A 20,593-nucleotide genomic window follows, 5' to 3' on the forward strand; every position below is an offset into this window, starting at 1 on the left:
CATTTCTATTAATAATCCTCATCTACTATGAAGAAATAGAACATATTTCTATGTAGTGATACTTATTTCTATAGCGTGATTCATAATTCGTGGCAGAAGGACACTGGAAGAAGCATGTATATCTCAGTAACTCACTTGGGCACCTCCATTCTTGATGACGAAGTTGCGCTTATCAGACACCAAGATCGACCCCAGAGTCTCTGCTTCTCTTTTGGCTTTCTTTTCGGCCTCAAGCGCATCCAGTCGCTCTTTATTAAATGGGTAAGCTCTGCCACCATATTGTCGTATAACGTCCATTGGACTCATCTCAAGTGTTTTCCCGTCCGGACCTAAAATAATCAAACCCGGGGTACCCACAATTCCGAAGTAGCCATACAATTTATTTATCCTTTTGTCTCCAAATGGTATAACCAGCCATGGCATGCACGCATAAAACCTTTGAAATCGATTCTCGTCTATGTCTGCCGAAACCCACACAATCTCAAAGGGCTCCCCTTTCTTCTGAAGCTCATTATACATCTGCACAAGCTGGTCATTGTAATCTCGCCATGGTTCATTCAACGCACAGTCGGCGCGAACGAAATGCAGAGCAACCATTTTCCCCACACGTTCCGCTACCGGAACCTACTGGGAAAAACCCAAAGTGACAATGAGACGATGAAGCAATAAAATGGAAGTCGAATGATGGAACGAAACTCAATGGCCCAATTCAACACAAGTATTCATTAGACTTATTGCAACATTATCTATTCTCCAGGTTTTCAACACATGCTTTGTTCCTTACTTTCTCATAAAAGAACCCAAATCCAAATTTCAAAATGAAAAAAACATCTCCACTGGGTTTCTGTTAAGGTATTTTTTTGATGTAAAATTATTGGTTAAATTCCTCACTAAAATATTCTAGTAAAAGTATTTTTTTGATGTAAAATTATTGGTTCAATTCCTCACTAAAATATTCTAAAAATAAAGTTACTGATTCAATTTCAATTCCTGGTTTTAATCTGAATAATTTATTAAACATAGTGAGACTAACTTAAGAAAAAAAAAAGAGGAAGGAGGGAAAACAGCCACCTTTCTTCCTTTTCAGGGCCAAGGACATAATCTCGTTCATCAGAAACCAGAAGAGTCTCTAGACTCTGTGCAGCATTCAGCTCCGCAATCCTCTCTGCAGTAAATGGATATCCCTCGATGCCAAATTTTTGAATGGTCCCCTCACCTGCAGTGGTTATAACTCTGCCGGTTTTGTCTAAAATAACAAGGGACTGCCCGAAATGAGGACGAAGGGCCCGAATAATCTTATCTCTTGTATTTTCGTCTGAGTATGGCACCGCAGGCCATGGCATCGTCTGGTGGAATTTCTTGAATGACTTCTTATCACGATCTGAAGAAATGAAGACGATCTCAAACTCCCCCATCTCGAATAACTTTTTATAGATTTCGCACAAAATGGAGGTGGAGAACCAATCCGATGGTGTATTCCAAGCGGCACAAAAGTAAAAACCCACATATTTATATTTCTCTTCTAGTTCTTCAACTTTCACCTCTAGATTAGATTGGATTGGTTTCATTACATTAAATGATAGATTTCACAACTCATAATGAAGGGACTTTTGATAGATTTTATGCGGTAGATATAAACTAGCATTTGTACCTAATGTTGCAAAGGAAACGCCGTAAGGCATACAGTGTGGAGGAATATTGAAATGTGAATGGGCATTTTTGAAAAAAAGGGTCGATGATAATGAGTTTCAATTGAGGAAGCCATGCCTAAAATCCTATTCGGGGGTTAAAGTGGCTATAAAATGGAATAAAAATCGTCATAAATAGCCATTGAAGTTGTTTAAACACCTTTGTATCTGGATAAAGATTGCCTAGTTGAAGGTGAAGGTAAACAAACAAATCCAAGTGAATAGGTTGATGATAATGAGTTTCAATTGAGGAAGCCATGCCTAAAACCCTATTCGGGGGTTAAAGTGGCTATAAAATGGAATAAAAATAGTCATAAATAGCCATTGAAGTTGTTTAAACACCTTTGTATCTGGATAAAGATTGCCTAGTTGAAGGTGAAGGTAAACAAATGAATCCAGGTGAACAACTGGGTATCCATATCGATTTGGATAGGGTTATTTAAGAAATCATTATTTAAACGAAAAATTTAATTAATATCAAGATATATTTAAAACATGTATTATATTCATTAAAATAAATTGATTTTTTTTTAAATATGTTAAAACCCATTGATAATGAATTGGTTGTAAAGACATAAACTATCAAAATGGTATTTCATCTTGAAACATCATTTTTCAAGTTTCAGTTGGAAAATACAAGTAGTAAATTGTAACGGAAGAGGTTAGAGAAGAAATATAATATTCTGAAGAACATTGTGGTTGTCATTCCATATTTGAAGTTGCATCGAAATTTGTTGGAGGCATCGAAGACCTGAAGAAGCAGTAATGAACCTGCAAAATGTCTATTTTGTTAGGATTTGTAATATGTAAATTAAGTGTGGAAATTTATTTGTAATATTTTGCATTTGAGTTGTGTTAAAATGAAATTGGAATGAATGGAAATGAAGTTACAAGGGAGAGAAACAAGGCGCAGTCTAAAGTTTGGAGGGGAAATGAGATATGAAATCTTTTATAGGAATGTGCCTATGTAATGATGTATGGAATCTAGATTGTACATAAAGGTGCATTGAATATATAGACATTATTACAAGCCCATTCAAACCCAAGTGTGACATCAACTTCAGATTCCCTAAACCCTCAGATGAGTTTGTGCTAATTATAGCCCAAGTTGGATTGGTAATAAATCTGGGTTTTACTTGGATTGAACTTACTACTAAAATAGCAGAGGTTTTGGTCTTTTGTGAATTAAAATTCATGCAATTTGAGTGTTTTTGCAAAGTAATCTGCATTTTCTTTAACATTGTACATAAAAAAGGTTTGGTCTTTTGTGAATTAAAATTCATGCAATTTGAGTGTTTTTGCAAAGTAATCTGCATTTTCTTTAACATTGTACACAAAAAAGGTAGCTGCTCTATAACAAGCCTGGGAAAGGTGTTCATGATTATTAAATAAAATGAGGTCAATATCCAATTTCATTGAATAATATTCTCAGTGTTAATAAATCTAAATCTATGCTAGTTTATTTCATGAACGGAATAATCAGAGCTAAGAACAGTCGCCAAGGGCTTGCAGACTACTTCCTCAATTTATCCTCTGCACTCTGACTTATTTGTAATGTAGCCTAGCATGTGAAGGGTGTGCTAGTTAGCAGAGTAGGGTAAAGTCTAAAAAAGGCTTAAATACTCGTTATCATCTCATTTCTCTAAACCCTCTCTCCCTTGCTTCTGCACTCTGTTCATTCAATATTTCAAGTATTCACTCCCTGTTATCTTCCTTAATCGCTTAATCCATTGAATTCAGTCCAAAACATAAATACCAAGATGCCTACAACTACTGCTACTCATTCGAGGAGGAACATCCCCAAAAGAGGGCAGGTGAAGGCAGCCATTGCCTCTTCCCTCGCCCAATCCATCAGATCAGTGTTAGGATCCCCTAAATCATTCAACCACTCTGTTGTTTCCTCTTCCTCTTCTCTCGTGACTGCAAATCGTTTGAGAGCACAATGAATGACTTGCAGATCAAATGGGCTTGAGTTTCTTTCATTACAAATTCAGTGATGCAGAAATTAAATCATTATGGATGAAAGCATGGGATCCATAGATCTGTTTTCCAAATCATTTGCTCATTTGTCTAACTCTTTTCCCTAGATTTGAAGCCCTGCAACACCAATGAAGTTTGCTCTTTATGCTGTAGTGAGTCACCAAATATAAAGAGGGGAATATTTTCTACTATAGCAGCTTTTCCTAGTTGCAGTTGAAAAGCTCTGAAATACAAAGTTTGTTGATCAGAGATTTTGAGTTGAAATATATGGCACTTGATTCCCCTTGGCATGTGTAACTGATTTTGATCCATTAGTGGTGTTTATAAACTTCATCTATGTATTGGATTGATAGAAATACCCATTAACATGTAGAATAGACTTGAATCTTGTTTTTTACATCCAACAGCTAAGAGTTTACTAATTCATCATGCTTTTGATCCATAAGTGAGTGGCTATAAACCTTAACTCTGCATTGAGTGATGAATCATTTGCATGAATGTGCTTTGAATGTGTGGCTAATTAGCATGGATGTTCTTTGAATGTGTGGTTAATCAAATATGAATTGTTTGCATGAATGTGTGGTTAATCAGATATGAATTGTTTGCATGAATGTGTGGTTAATCAGGTACTCAACACTCACTTTGAATGTGTTGTTAATCATTTGAATGTGTGGATGCATGAATGTTCTTTGAATGTCTGGTTAATCAAATATGAATCGTTTACATGAATGTGTGGTTAATCAAGAACTCAACACTCGCTTTGAATGTGTGGTTAATCATTTGAATGTGTGATTAATGAAATATAAATTGTTTGTATTTTGGTAGTGAATGTTAATGATTGAAGTTACATGTAGTTGAAGTTATTAAAAAGCTAAAAGATTTTCTGAATGTGTGGTTAATCAAGAACTCAACACTCACTTTGAATGTGTGGTTAATCAAGAACTCAACACTCACTTTGAATGTGTGGTTAATCATTTGAATGTGTGATTAATGAAATATAAATTGTTTGTATTTTGGTAGTGAATGTTAATGATTGAAGTTACATGTAGTTGAAGTTATTAAAAAGCTAAAAGATTTTCTGTTGTTTATCTTATAACTGTTTAAACTAGAAGGAGATTATAATTGTTCACATAGTTGAAATTTGGAGGAGATTCTTTCATTTAGGTTAATGAAATGAAACTCTTGAACAATTTATTTTGATTTAGGTTACTAATGGTCAAAAAATTATTTTGAGCTTATAATTGCTCACCTATATGATGCATTCATTTGGAGTTAATTATATCATTTAGATTTATTGTGACCAAAATCTAATGTGAGTGTCAAATATGTAGGATGGAGAAAGTAGACGTTATGTGTATTCGCAAAAGAGCCAAAATTCTGGGAACTGTAATTTGTGTGGGTGGAGCAATGGCTATGAGTTTCCTTCAAGGTCCTACTCTAGCCCAACCTTGGCCTCTGTGGGGACAATCAACCTCAGTTTCCAACACTAATACAGTACACCTAGTGGAAACCATTCTACATGAGGGAGATTCAGGCAACCAGATTAGAGGGTGTATTTACCTTATCTCAACAGTGATAATGTTATCCACTACCATGATATTGCAGGTCTCCCTACCACCTTGCATATTAAATTGATACCCAATTATAACCCTTTTCTGTATTTAGAAGTTTCAAAGCTCCCCACCCAATCAAATGTATGATTATAATTTCATGTGTAGGTTGAGACATTGAAGAAGTTTCCAGCCACACTATCCCTTACATCAATTACTGCCATTCTAGGCTCCATCCAAACTGCTCTCCTAATAGCCATTCTTGACAGGGGCATCATTCCAACATCATGGATACTGGATAGGGCTAATATTTTGACTGTGTTCACTGCAGTAAGTCTACATACATGAATGATGTTCTTCCTCAATTTTCCCAGCCATGAATAACTTAAATTTTTGTTAGGTGGTTAAGCTGATTTGTGGAAGATTAATTCAAATTTGGCAAGGAATCATATTCAATGCAATGGCATTTCCATTACAGTTACGGTGTTTGCGGAAACGAGGGCCAGTATTCGTTACAGTATTCAACCCAGTGTCTACCGTGTGCTCAGCAATTTTATCATCTATAGTTCTGGGAGACACGTTGCGTCTAGGAAGGTGGGTGGTTTGTTATATTCTCAAATATTCAATTCGGTGGTTTTTTATATACTCCAATATTCAATTTGTGTTAGAGTGGTTCAGGTAAAATTAAACTTGATTAGATAAAGTTATTAGTTGTTTTTGGGCTAATGAGAATCTATGGTTTTGTCCATGGCATTCATATGGAATATAGTATATTCTTAAGTCTTCAATTTCTATTAGAGTGGTTCAAGTAAATTTGATTAGGTAAAGTCATCAGCTATTTTGGGGTTCATGAGAACCCATAATTTTGTCTATGGTATTCATGTGGAATATAGCCTGTTTAAAAACAGAAAGACTCCATAAGTGAAAGAAATTAACATGGAGGCTTTTGGCTTTTAAATAGGTTATATTCCACAGGAATATCATGGGCCAAACCAAAGGTTGGAGCCAGAAAACTACTTATAACTCGACTAAATCAAGTTTACCAGAACTACCCTAACAATTTACATTAAATTTATTATTTCTTCTCTCATTTTGCCTACAAATTTACAAAATTAATTAATTGAAATGCTTGATTTTCCTACACTAGAACAGTTTGATGGGTGTGATTCTTATATTCATTGGTCTCTACCTTTTTCTGTGGGGAAAAAGCCAAGACGATGCTACCCAGATCAAAATATCTTCTGACGAAGAAGCAGATATAGCCATCATAGCAGAAGGAGAAGAAAATCAGCATGGGTGTGATTCTTATATTCATTGGTCTCTACCTTTTTCTGTGGGGCAAAAGCCAAGACGATGCTACCCAGATCAAAATATCTTCTGACGAAGAAGCAGATATAGCCATCACAGCAGAAGGAGAAGAAAATCAGCACCCACCTCCTGCTTCTGAAGTAGTGGATGTGAAAACACCTTTACTACAATAACATTCTTGACATTTTGTTGAAAAATTGCATTGTTTGTAATAAACACTTAGTCTGTTCAAATAAAGATGGCAGCTCATGCACACAATAGTACTAGGTAAATCTTTGATGTTTGTACGGAACAAATTTAACTTTTTCAAATACGGTTGACTTCCAACCTGGGAAGGCAATAACTCCATTTGGAGGCAACCTGATAGATCTAAACATTCAAGAGTGGTGATATCTCCAAGTGTGGAAAGAGTCAAATTCAAACAATCACTCAAATGTAGATGTCTAAGTTGCAATAGATTTCCCTGAAAGCCTGGAAGCATTTCCAGACATTTACACTTAGAAAGATTGATGTATTGAATATTTTTTAAATCTTTGAAGGAACTTGGAAGCATCTTCAAACTTTTGCACAATGTCAAATTCATGGTTTGGAGATTTCTCAGGTTTTGGAACAAATCTGGAAGCATCTTCAAACTTCCGCACAATGTGAGATTGATATGTTGGAGAGTTGTTAGATTCCCAAAGGAATTTGGAATCATCTCCAAATTGCTGCACTTAGAAATATTGGCGTGTTGGAGATTTACCAGATTGCCAAAGGAATTTGGGAGCATTTTCAAACTTCCACAGTCTGTCAGATTGATGTGTTGAAGATTTGTTAGATTACTAAAACAATCTAGAAGAATTTCCAAACTACTGCATTTGGACAGATGGAAGTATTCGAGATTTTTTAGATTCCCAAATAAAATTGGAAGAAGCTGCAATTTCAGGCACCCTATGAGGGTTAGATATCTCAAGGAGCTCAAATAACAAAATTCTTCTGATAGCATTGCTACATCTGCGTATGTCAACAATCGCGGACAATTCAGTACAATCTTTTCTAGGTGCTTCAGCGACCTTAATGACTTTGGAAACTCGGAAAATGGAGCTTCAATATTTAATTCCCGCAAGTGGAGAGGTGCCTGCAATGTTAAGTACGTTTCGATTATATAAGAAATTGAAAAGATAGGAGAATTCTTGCTCTGCAAATTGCTGCATCTATATGTACGTACCTCAGATCGAGATTGCCACAATCTTTTAAATTCCCAACCGAACATTTCTAAAACTCTTAAATCGCACAATGGAATTCAAGAAGGCAGTGATGAGTAGATCGACACATTCCAATGAAGCCATATGAGTTTTGGTGACCACACCGAAGTCAAGATGCTTTCAAAGTTGCCTTCAACTTCAAGAAGTTGCAATTTCCTGATTCTGCAGACCTCTTGACTGGAACTTGTATTCAAGGGAAATTCTAATTCTGAATGGAACACTTCCTAATCTTCATCCTACCCAATAAAGGTGTACCAAGGAGCCATCCCAAATCCGCGCACTTCTGTTATCACCTGTTTGTGGTTTGAAAACAATAAACTATTATTAACATAATGTGTGGCAGACTCTTTTGAATACAAAATACCGAAAGTTCTTTAGACATTCAACAATTAGGATGGCTCAAACACTTATAGAGGATGATTGTTGCAACAACTCATGAAGATGAAGATTCTTTATCGGTCGTCAAAGCCAACGCGGTAATAATTCTGGACAATCCGCAATAGCTCTTCCCAAATCTATGAGGTGATCATGCATTCTTATTCTAATTTCATCGTCCAACTCGACAAGACACTTGTTGAGCAGATTTTCAAACCCTACCAAACCATTCCATCCTGAACCCCTCCATATTCTTACCCATGTATCCTTGTCTTTTCCTATCGAAAAATAGGCAATATCTAAAAATATTTTCCGCTACTCATGATTGAGAGAGTCGTTACTAATTTTAAGGCTCCTTTCTATCTCTGTAGGTAATGTTTGGTGAAGTCCATTCAATTGCTCTTCCCAGTAAAGTTTGTCATGTCCACAAACAAGCAACCCAAAAACTTTCAATGATAGAGGCAAAACATGGCATGCCTTTAAAAACTCATCTACAAGATTTTCAAATCTTGGTAGTGGATATGGCTGGAAAAAGGCATGCAAGCAAAACAGCTCTTGGGAGTGTGATATATTTAGGCCTGGTAACTGATAAATTGACGAATATGCAATTCCTGCACTTCTAAGGATATGCTTGACCCTAAACGTAACCAAAATCAAGCTCTTGGGGTGAAGGACATGCTTAATTGGCAAGAAAGGATCTAGTTGATCCACATGACCTACATCATTTAATATTATGAGTGCCTCACAAGCTGAAAGATTCTTTTTAAGTATCTCCACGCCTTCTTCCCACCTCTCAATTTTGATATCTCTATCCTTCAAGTCCTTAATGAGTTTGCTTTATACATTGTTTAGAGACATTTTATTTGTATTTTCCCTCACATCAAATAGAAAACATGATCTATCATAATCTGACCTCTTATGATTAAAAAGTTCTTTGGCCAGCATTGTCTTTCCATTTCCACCGATGCCCACAATCTCCACAACCTTGACCTCCACATGCTCACCATGATGCAGCTGCAGTGTACCTTAAAAATCTTGTAACTTTTCCGCCAAACCAGTTGGATATTTTGCCACATCCAATGGCATTGCAACATTCACGGTAGGCAGAGAGGCAAAGAGAACTAGTTTTTTGTAACCATTCTAATCTAATGGCTGAAATCTTTGCAATCGTCTTACATTTTCCTGATTCCGCAGACCTCTTGACTAGAACTTGTATTCAAGGGAAATTCTAATTCTAAATGGAACACTTCCTAATCTTCATCCTACCCAATAAAGGTGTACCAAGGAGCCATCCCAAATCTGCGCACTTCTGTTATCACCTGTTTGTGGTTTGAAAACAATAAACTATTATTAACATAATGTGTGGCAGACTATTTTGAATACAAAATACCGAAAGTTCTTTAGACATTCAACAATTAGGATGGCTCAAACACTTATAGAGGATGATTGTTGCAACAACTCATGAAGATGAAGATTCTTTATCGGTCGCCAAAGCCAACATGGTAATAATTCTGGACAATCTGCAAGAGCTCTTCCCAAATCTATGAGGTGATCATGCATTCTTATTCTATTTTCATCGTCCAACTCGACAAGACGCTTGTTGAGCAGATTTTGAAACCCTACCAAACCATTCCATCATGAACCCCTCCATATTCTTACCCATGTATCCTTGTCTTTTCCTATCGAAAAACAGGCGATATCTAAAAATATTTGCCGCTACTCATGATTGAGAGAGTCGTTACTAATTTTAAGGCTCCTTTCTATCTCTGTAGGTAATGTTTGGTGAAGTCCATTCAGTTGGTCTTCCCAGTAAAGTTTGTCATGTCCACAAACAAGCAACCCAAAAACTTTCAATGATAGAGGCAAAACATGGCATGCCTTTAAAAACTCATCTACAAGATTTTCAAATCTTGGTAGTGGATATGGCAGGAAAAAGGCATGCAAGCAAAACAACTCTTGGGAGTGTGATATATTGAGGCCTGGTAACTGATAAATTGACGACTCTACAATTCCTGCACTTCTAAGGATATGCTTGACCCTAAATGTAACCAAAATCAAGCTCTTGGGGTGAAGGACATGCTTAATTGGCAAGAAAGGATCTAGTTGATCCACATGACCTACATCATTTAATATTATGAGTGCCTCACAAGCTGAAAGATTCTTTTTAAGTATCTCCACGCCTTCTTCCCACCTCTCAATTTTGATATCTCTATCCTTCAAGTCCTTAATGAGTTTGCTTTATACATTGTTTAGAGACATTTTATTTGTATTTTCCCTCACATCAAATAGAAAACAGGATCTATCATAATCTGACCTCTTACGATTAAAAAGTTCTTTGGCCAGCACTGTCTTTCCAATTCCACCGATGCCCACAATCCCCACAACCTTGACCTCCACATGCTCACCATGATGCAGTTGCAGTGTACCTTAAAAATCTTGTAACTTTTCCGCCAAACTAGTTGGATATTTTTCCACATCCAATGGCATTGCAACATTCACGGTAGGCAGAGAGGCAAAGAGAACTAATTTTTTGTAACCATTCTAATCTAATGGCTGAAATCTTTGCAATCGTCTTACATATAATCCTCTGGCATATAAAGATGACAGGTAGGCAGAGAAAGGAGTTGATTTCAGAGGGAAATGCCTTACGGCGTAATTAATTAATCGTCAATGGTAAAGGTGACATACAAGGTGACATACCCATCCTCAGGTTTGATTTCAGAGGCGTAATTAATTAATCGTCAATGATAAAGGTGACATACAAGGTGACATACCCATCCTCAGGTTTACCAATACGTCAAACAATATTTTCATATATTATTCAAAGTATAACACACCAATATACATGTTCAAAAATAAAAATATCTGCAATTATTTTGATGATAATCCCTCCATCAGACACATTGAGAAAGGTCAAGCTTATGACAAACAATATTTTCATATATTATTCAAAGTATAACACACCAATATACATGTTCAAAAATAAAAATATCTGCAATTATTTTGATGATAATAACAGATTTAAACCCAGCTTAGCAGGCTGACCATGAAAATTCCCTCCATCAGACACATTGAAAAAGGTCAAGCTTATTTACCATGCCCGGTTGGGCTAATTCCCTCCATCAGACACATTGAAAAAGGTCAAGCTTATTTACCATGCCCGGTTGGGCTAATTCCCTCCATCAGACACATTGAAAAAGGTCAAGCTTATTTACCATGCCCGGTTGGGCTATATATACGCACTGTTAAATTTATATTGGTATAAATTTAATTGTATATGCTTACAGCCCAACCACATTTAATATCCTAAACCGCATACATTTAATATCCTAAACCACATTGAGAAAGGTCAAGCTTATGACAAACAATATTTTCATATATTATTCAAAGTATAACACACCAATATACATGTTCAAAAATAAAAATATCTGCAATTATTTTGATGATAATAACAGATTTAAACCCAGCTTAGCAGGCTGACCATGAAAATTCCCTCCATCAGACACATTGAAAAAGGTCAAGCTTATTTACCATGCCCGGTTGGGCTAATTCCCTCCATCAGACACATTGAAAAAGGTCAAGCTTATTTACCATGCCCGGTTGGGCTATATATACGCACTGTTAAATTTATATTGGTATAAATTTAATTGTATATGCTTACAGCCCAACCACATTTAATATCCTAAACCGCATACATTTAATATCCTAAACCACATACAATATCCTATAGCAGAGTAAATATTATTTGCCATGGAGAAAAGCAGAGCTTATTTACCATGCCATAGGATCAAGTGCAAGAAAGGAAGCCGCACGTGCTTGAACAGGGCTAGAAACGTTAGGCCGCTACTAAAAGGGCGTAACAAACTTACATGTTAGTCTCCGCTTTGGTCTGTTCCGTAGTTTTAAATGAGAAGGAAGTCAAATCATTAGCACTACGTGTAAATTTTACAACGTCAATCCACTAAACTAATATTTATAAACTAATGTTTTTTTATTTAATGTCAATCCACTAAACCAATATTTATAAACTAATGTTTTTATATTCAGTCCTTCAAGCTATGGATTTTTCCATTTTTATGTAGTTACAGAGAATCATCTTTCCAATTTGCTTCACATAATATAGCTATTGAGATATGTTTTGATTATGCTCATACTTCAGATATAAGTGAATACTTAAAATACTTTAAGTAGATACGATGAATTGAATTTCAGATAGAAGTGATAAAGGGATTGAAGCGTTAAATCCATACTATGAAATGTGCACCTACAACCGACGGTCCTGGGTTCATTATCATGCTCATGCTTCTATCCCTAACAACTCATGATGAGCAATTCTTATATTGCATGTAATAAGAAGGTTAGCATGCTGGGACAAGTTTCTTTCTATGGCTGAGGACATGTGCAATTTTAGAACGTTCTAAACCTGAAAATGACATGCTCGTTTGATATTGAACCTGGGAAATCATCATGGCACTGCTTTAGCGTACGGTTCATCTTTATCTTTGCCTGTCCCCCTGACCTCCGAGGGCTTCACTTTATAGAAGACCGGAAGAATAATAGCTATGGATTAAATCATCACCCGTTAGCATTCGATGTTCTATTTGATTAAATTCAAAATAATTCCTAAACATAAAATGTTTAAAGATAATTCAATGATTTACTCAAATGTACATAATATAAATCCTTTCAATGGCGTGCACTTTGCCCATTGTATAGCAAAGCAGATCATGGGCTAACAATTGACTCATAGTTAAACCTCAATATGCAGTGATATAAGCAAGATTCAATTACATTCTTACAGACTATAACGTGGTCGTTCTTCATCATCTGTATTCACCATGCCAACGATTTATTCATTGGTGGGCAGCCTCTTTCCTGCCGGTAGACACAATCTCTGTGTTAATGGTGGATCTGAAACCCACGTCCAATTTTACATTATCCAAGATCCAGGGATGATTTACATCATTCCAATCATCACGTTTAAAGGGTAATTTAGTACCTCGCCCAATCTAAACAGAGTTTGGATATCAAAAGCTCAAAGAAAATAAGTACTCACTCGAGATTTGATCGCAAGAAAATTGGGTCTGCGGTTCTTCTGCTGCATTCCAAGAACGAGTTCCTTCCTGGAATCTGCTATGGAAGACAAGAAGGGGTAACTCAGCTTTGGGTTTGCCTTTTGTATTTGCTCATACATGACCACGGCATCGTTCACTGCCAAAAAGGGTGTCCTCTCTAAAATTGTGAGAAGTTAAGAATATTTTGGAATTTGGCTAACAGTAATACTTCTTGCAGGGAAATTATTAAGGAATTTAGACTTCTATGATCCATAACATTGTTAAGATAGTCTTCGGCAAAATCACATAACCAATTTTTTGTCGACGTGTTTCGAACCAACCAGTGTGGTTCATCGTCAGGACAAGTTATGTGATTTTGCCGAAACGCGTCAACAAAAAATTGGTTATGTGATTTTGCCGAAGACTATCTTAACAAAGTAATACTTCTATGAAATTCTGAAATATCCCAAAAATCGAGATAAATTTCAAGGAAAAATAGGGTAGACTAATCTTTCTATAAAACATAAACTAAAATAAAATTTGACAAAGGAGTGAGAATTCTCACCCATTACAAGCTTCCAGCTCCAAGCCACTTATGTCTGCAACACGACAAAGAGCATCTCCCCATTTTTCAACAGTGCTCGGCTCGTATCTCTTCTTCTTTTCCAGATCGCGAAGGGCTCGTCCATACATTCCATCTTCGCCCTTGCCCATTCTGACCCGTAGATCAGATGGCTTTACATGGTAAAACACCGGAATAATGCTAGTCCCCGATTTCAACATCAGCACGAGCTCTTCCAAACACCATTTTGATTCGGCGTACCTTGGAGATAAAATGGCTATATGAACATAGGCGGTTGCAATAGCTCCTTTTATTTGACAACTTAAGTCGTCTCCCGCCTGCATTTCTGACGCCCACACGCCTTGATAATGCAGCTGTCTAGTAAGTAGACCGCCCAAATCGTGTCATTCGAGGGAACCAGTCTGATAATGACACCACACAACCAGCAATTGTTCTCATAAGTCTCTACAGCGTCCCTAGCCTTCAACACATTGTGGAGAGACCTGTGCGCAAACTGAAAAATTAATAAGCCAGTCAGTTGAGCCGCAAGAGTCAGTTATGAGATAAGTCGGTTATTGAAAAGAAAAACATCCCATATACAAACAATTAGGGCAAATGGCAAATCTACAGAAAAAACCGTCAAGAACCCCACCTTCAACACATTGTGGAGAGACCTCTGCGCAAACTGAAAAATTAATAAGCCAGTCAGTTGAGCCGCAAGAGTCAGTTATGAGATAAGTCAGTTATTGAAAAGAAAAACATCCCATATACAAACAATTAGGGCAAATGGAAAATCTACAGATAAAACCGTCAAGAACCCCACCTTACTGTCATACATCGCATACGCCTTCAACACATGGTGGAGAGACCTCTGCGCGAACTCCGCATACGCCTTCAACATATTGTGGAGACACCTATGCGTGAATTGAAAAATTAATAAGCCAGAAGTCAGTTATTGAGCGGCAAGAGTCAGTTATGAGATCAACGGCAGTAAAGTTTTTAATCGTCTAACACTAAATCGAATGGTGAATAACCAAGACAGCGCGGATCACAGGAGAGTCCATTTCAAATGGAAACGCCTTACGGCGTCACTAGATGGTGATTTATGGTGGTTTAAAATGAGTGTTTTTGAAAAAAAAAATCTAAAATATAGAAAAATAAACTACAGATAAAAAGAAATTGGAACCCAAATGACTGCTTAAATGTATGCCGCATACAAGCATCCGTTCTTTGGTAAATCTATAACATTTCGAGTCATATTTTTCAAAGAAACTCAGCGGGTTCATCAGTTACTTACTTATAAATTCCAAAAAATCTAAAATACAGAAAAATCAACTACAGATAAAAAGAAATTGGAACCCAAATGACTGCTTAAATGTATGCCGCATACAAGCATCCGTTCTCTGGTAAATCTATAACATTTCGAGTCATATTTTTCAAAGAAACTCAGCGGGTTCATCAGTTACTTACTTATAAATGCCGGGTTTGACAAGAATTAAGATCGAGTTCGTGTTGTTGGCTGGAACTGCATTGATGGCGTCCTGCACTGTTGTAAAATCGCCATTGCCCTTTTCCTTGGCTACCACTATAACTCTGCCCGCTATATCGTTCAGTTTTCGAGGTGATCTGCTATTCAATTCCCTCATATTCTTCTCTCCACGACTGTCGTGCATAGCATGGCGTTGAGATAACGTACGCATAGAGCAGGAAGGTTGAAGACAAAAGAGATGGAGCGATGCAAGAAACAAACCGATAACGGCCAATCTGTTGGCGTTAGACATCATGGAATTATATAACAACCGCACCAGATCGAGGCGAGATTTGCAAGGAAAATTGATGATATTCCGCAAAACACGTAGTTAGATGGGAACTGAAACATTGCATGAGAGATCCAGTACGGATGAATGGTATATATAAGCAGAAGGCAAAGTATAATCAGGCGAGACACACCGAAGGAATCAATCGCCGCCGGAGAGACCATGACAGCGCAAGCCAGAGGTTGCTTTCTCAGGAGTAGTTTGACACGTGGAGAGTCAGTTATGAGATCAACGGCAGTAAAGTTTTTAATCGTCTAACACTAAATCGAATGGTGAATAACCAAGACAGCGCGGATCACAGGAGAGTCCATTTCAAATGGAAACGCCTTACGGCGTAAAAATAATTTTTTGTTTACTCATTAATTTTTGTCTCTGCAATTTTGGTGTTTGGAATAATTTGCAAATAGTTTTTAAAATTTTGATGTTTGGAATGAATTTGTAAATAGTTCTTAAAATTTTAGTGTTTGGAATCAATTTGCAAATAATCCCACTCATATTATGTAAATATTTTTTTTTAATAAATTTTACATGATAAATTCGAAAAATAAAATTTTAAATAATTCTACTAAAAAAACTCCACTTAGAAACTCTATAACAATCCTACCTTCTCTCCATTGTTTCTGATCAAGAAATCACGTTCGTTGGTGCAAAGCAATGATCTGAGGCTTTCGTGGGTGACTGCCTTCTCCTCCTCAGCCATGATCTGCTAACACAATAAGTTTCTCCTTTCCGAATACAGTATTGTATGTTCTTGCACTGCAATTTCTCAGATCTCCTGTGTGTAAGAAAGAGAATTTATAGCCAGAGGAGGGCCAATTCAGTTCTAATTTTACCGTTACCTCTACTCTCAAACTAAAAATGTCAGGACCATTTTTTAAAATTCCCTTTTTCAGTGAAATTTGGTTACTCCTTTTTTCCAAGAAAAACCTTTTATATCAGTTTTTCAAACCAGTTTGTCATGTGTTTTGTCCGTTAATTAAATACAACGTAGATTTGTATCATATATAGTTTTGTTAGGAATACAAAACTAAAGCGGGCAAGTTGGAACTCATAATTCATTTCTTCACAAGTTCTAGTCAAGGACATAGCTATTTAGTTAAAATTACTTCAGTGTTAATTTATTTTGGTTGTGAAGTTCTTTTGTATTTTTTCGGAAAAAAAAGTTGTGGGAAAGTTCAAAAAGTCGCATTAAAGATAATTTTTTAATTATTGATAGTGAACGTTGATATAGTAAATATTGAACTGTTTATTAATCAGTGACTTTCTAAATCAAAAAAAATTTCAACATTTTCTTTCAAATATCTTTATTTTAATTAAAAACATTATATAAATAATTAATTTGATTTTGTAAATTGTATTTATAAATTAACTAATTTTATTCTTCAAAAATATTTATTTTAATTTGATAAATTTTGTTAATTAGAAATTTTTTAATTAAAAATATAATTCCATTTAAAGATATAACTGATAAAATTTGACTTTTTATAAGTTACATATTGATACGTTAAATAAATATATATATTTTTAAAAAATTCATGTGTTGTAATTCATTTTGACACACTATATTATATTGTTAAAAATATAAATTTATTATAAAATATTATTTTAATACATTATTATTCTAATATTAAAAATATAAAATTATTATAAAACTTCATTTTATATAATATTATCAAATTGCAAAATTTTATACAGCATATTTTATAGATTTCTCACATACAATATCATACCATCACAAATGTGAAAACCAACAAAAATTTTAAATATCTAAAATTCCATTTTGCTTAATCATTTTTCTCAATTTCCTATACCCTATCCCTTTTCATCATTTTCAATCAATTTTTTTTAAGTGCCACACCCATTAAGACATCTTGTGCAATGAATGAGAGGGTTCTTTTTGCATCCTTGTTTGTGAAAGTTTATGAATGCTTAAATTGAGATTAACAATTAGTGATCATATTGCATGGTATAATAGCCAATATCAATTTCTTATTGTTCAATTTTTTTATGTGTTAAGGTATATAAACAATATTACTAATTTAACAAGAAACATCAAAACAAGAACTTTGACTCAAAAAAATATGAACTTCTCAAAAAAAAGAAAAAAGGTGGTGATGTTGTATCATTATTTTTATTTTAAAATTTAAACAATTTTCAACCATGACATTAAAGATCAGATAATATGACTTTGAAAAAGTGTAAAATTTTGGCATTTTCGAAGAATTAAAAACAATTACCACGAGTACAAAAATCATTAAAATTTAACTCTTTTCAACTATGGCATTACAAACAAAATATCATGACTAAAAATATATTAAAAATTAACGCCTTAATTAATGAGTCATCTTACCAAGAGGAATTTCTTTTTAAAAACTAAAAGTAGAGCCCTTTTAAAATCCTAGCAATAAAGGTCGGTGGAGGCGGCTGGTTGGTAAAATCGGACTCGTAAAGATGGTGAGGTCTTGTGCTCAAACTTGAGCGAGGGCATTGACTAGTCGCGAGAAAAAGCTTAACCTAGGCCAAGCCTGCTCACCTTTGATGAAGTTTACCCCAGATTGTTGAGCTCTGATGGAAATGAGGGTTTGAAGCTCACAGATTCAGCAGACCTAAGTACTAATTCTGGAGAAGAACAGGGCCAGAGCGACAGAGCTCCACAGAAGGGGACAAGCTCTGACCCAACAAATGGAAAACGCAGGGTCCACTGGGACCCCATCATACAAACAAATAATGATGCACAAGAAGACAACACAGGATGGGGTGTAGATAGCAGGGTATGAAAAGTCGGACCAGGAAAATCCAACCAGCAAGGGGAAGAGGAGCAGTGAAGATAATAATACTAAAAAACTGAAGGAAAATGATGAAAGCAAAAGTACAGAGAGTAGAGACAGCAAGAATCCAACCCTAGGACATCTCTCCCATGGAAAAAAACTGGAGAAGGAGCAAGCAGAAGCAGAGGAAAAGGTACTAAATCAGGATAAAGAGGAGCAGGGAGGAACAACGTCAACACCCAACAGAAAAAAGAATTAGGGTCCGTGTAAGCCCAAAGCCGCAGAAACCCTAAGGGTTGTGATATTGGATCCAGAGATTCAATCGTACCGAGAGCACATGGTCGAACATGCAGTGATATGCAGGTTCATGGGGCTCTGGCCAACAGAACGAGCTCTGTGTCAATGGATAAAGCAACAGTGGAAACCCAGAGGTGATGTAAGGCTGCACTTGGGAGCTAAAGGTTTATTTACTATGGTTTTCTCCAATTTAGAGGACAAGGATCGGATCTTCGATGGAGGGCCTTATTTCTTTGCCTCTGCAGGTCTTTACATAAGACCATGGAAACCCAACTTCGTGCCAGAAAAAGAAACCTTCAAGCAGGTACCAGTTTGGATACACCTCTTTTCTCTACCGATTGATTATTGGGGACATGAGGCTCTAAAACAAATAGGTAACAAGCTAGGGACTTTCATCAAGGCCTCAGAAGCGACATTGCAAAAAAGGTATACCTCTTGTGCCAGAATCTGCGTGGAAATGGATGTGTCAGGAGCGTTGCATGAGGGCCTATGGCTAGAATACAGAGACGAAGATTATTTCCAAGCCATAGACTATGAGCAAATCTCGTTCCGTTGTAGAAAATGTCATGAGCATGGTCATTTAATCAGAGAATTCCCACTAAACAAAGCAGCAGGGGATGACAAGGATGGCAAAGGAGAGAAGAACAAGGAGATCTTCACTAGACCGAAAGCCAAATAGAGAGCAAACAGAAAATGCCAAACCAAGGCAAGCACTTCACAAGGCAATATGAGCAATGCTTTTGAAGTTTTGGAAACCGAGACAGAATCAGAGGACAACATTAAAGAACAAGAAACTACGACAATAAACAAATCTACAACAATGCCAAATTTGAAAGAACTGGAGGTGAACCCTTTGAGTATCAATCTTCAGGTGCAGGAAATGCCGGAGGGGGCTGAAGAAGACTCAGAAATGTTCATCAATGAAATTAGGATAGAAGAAATGGAGTTAAGTGACATATTAGAGCAAGAAGGTATGGGCTTACCAAACATGGTGGAGAACTGGAAAAAGAAGGGAATGGAACACATATCAAAAGAGGAGGTAAAGAGGATTAATGACATATTCATAGCACGACAAAGGGCAGAGATGGAGCTACAAAGCAAGAGCTTGAGCATAGCTAAAGGACTAGGGGTCCGAACATAGGGATTACATCAAACCTCCACCAGTTCCAAGCATCAAAAAAAGAGAGGACGAAGGACCAAAAATGAGGCATTGCAAGAACTAGGACAAATGCTTCTAAATTTTGGTAAGATGAAAGCCCTAGAGGCTCTTTCACTAACCTCCTAAGCTGTGTTTAAAATGAAAGTTATTTCTTGGTATTCTAGAGAGATAAACAGCCAAACAAAACAATGTCTATTAAAGAAGAAGGTCCAAAAGGAACAACCAAACTTAGTGTTTGTGCAGGAAACTAAATGCTCAAGCAACACAGTAATCAATATCAGCAAAAAATTAGGTAAATGCATGGAATACTTGGAAACAGCGAGTAATGGATGGGAGGGAGGTCTAGTTATTCTGTGGAATCCACAAGTAATCTATCTCCTTTCCTCTGAGGCAGCCAGATCATACATAGCTATAGAAGTCCAAGTAGTAGGAAACTCTGAGACGTATCTATGCACCAATGTCTATGGCCCCCAGAAGCTAGAGGCTAAGCTTCTATTTTTAAGAACTCTGCTTAACCTGAAACTAAGATATCCCCAAGCTAAGGCGATATTTGGAGGTGACTTCAACATGATCACCACACTCACGGAAAAGAGAGGAGGTTTAAGGAAACTCAATAGAGACTCTGAAGCTTTCCTAGACTTCATTAAGTCGGCCAATCTTGTGGATGTTTTCCCCAGAAGTGGTGTTTTCACGTGGAACAACAAAAGGGGAGGTGAAAAGCTAATAGCCTCTCATTTGGATAGATTTTTAATAACAAAAAGAATATTGATGGAAGGAATCAGTGTGGAATC

At 36.4% G+C, this 20,593-nt stretch overlaps 4 protein-coding genes across 4 annotated transcripts; 2 read left to right on the forward strand and 2 right to left on the reverse strand.

The window, feature by feature from the left end:
* Nucleotides 1–767, reverse strand: LOC149176877 (putative nucleoredoxin 1-2). The gene has a single exon (XM_089423228.1). The coding sequence runs from the start codon at nt 595–597 to the stop codon at nt 124–126; it is 474 nt and encodes a 157-aa protein (XP_089279354.1). The 5' UTR covers nt 598–767; the 3' UTR covers nt 1–123.
* Nucleotides 768–1,028: 261 nt separating this feature from the next.
* LOC149176878 (putative nucleoredoxin 1) lies at nt 1,029–1,415 on the reverse strand. The gene has a single exon (XM_089421596.1). It carries the CDS (start codon nt 1,413–1,415, stop codon nt 1,029–1,031), a length of 387 nt encoding a protein of 128 aa, XP_089277722.1.
* Nucleotides 1,416–5,000: 3,585 nt separating this feature from the next.
* Nucleotides 5,001–6,699, forward strand: LOC149176879 (WAT1-related protein At2g39510-like). The gene is made up of 4 exons (XM_089421597.1): nt 5,001–5,273; nt 5,387–5,538; nt 5,642–5,812; nt 6,510–6,699. The coding sequence occupies exons 1-4, from the start codon at nt 5,001–5,003 to the stop codon at nt 6,697–6,699; spliced, it is 786 nt and encodes a 261-aa protein (XP_089277723.1).
* A 12,014-nt stretch (nt 6,700–18,713) lies between these two features.
* On the forward strand, nt 18,714–19,322 carry LOC149176880 (uncharacterized). Its single transcript, XM_089421598.1, has one exon. The coding sequence runs from the start codon at nt 18,714–18,716 to the stop codon at nt 19,320–19,322; it is 609 nt and encodes a 202-aa protein (XP_089277724.1).
* The last annotated feature ends 1,271 nt before the right edge of the window (nt 19,323–20,593 follow it).

This window comes from Pinus tabuliformis, chromosome 4_1, assembly GCF_031772625.1.
Source record: "Pinus tabuliformis cultivar Carrire ecotype Pingquan chromosome 4_1, CPIR1, whole genome shotgun sequence".
Lineage (NCBI taxonomy): Eukaryota > Viridiplantae > Streptophyta > Pinopsida > Pinales > Pinaceae > Pinus > Pinus tabuliformis.

Coding starts and splice junctions, on each gene's coding strand:
- LOC149176877 (XM_089423228.1), bottom strand. CDS start 597: ATGGTTGCTCTGCATTTCGTTCGCGCCGACTGTGCGTTGAATGAACCA.
- LOC149176878 (XM_089421596.1), bottom strand. CDS start 1,415: ATGGGGGAGTTTGAGATCGTCTTCATTTCTTCAGATCGTGATAAGAAG.
- LOC149176879 (XM_089421597.1), top strand. CDS start 5,001: ATGGAGAAAGTAGACGTTATGTGTATTCGCAAAAGAGCCAAAATTCTG. Junction 5,539..5,641: donor AGGGCTAATATTTTGACTGT/GTTCACTGCAGT, acceptor GATTTGTGGAAG/ATTAATTCAAATTTGGCAAG. Junction 5,813..6,509: donor GACACGTTGCGTCTAGGAAG/GTGGGTGGTTTG, acceptor GAAGAAAATCAG/CATGGGTGTGATTCTTATAT.
- LOC149176880 (XM_089421598.1), top strand. CDS start 18,714: ATGGGGCTCTGGCCAACAGAACGAGCTCTGTGTCAATGGATAAAGCAA.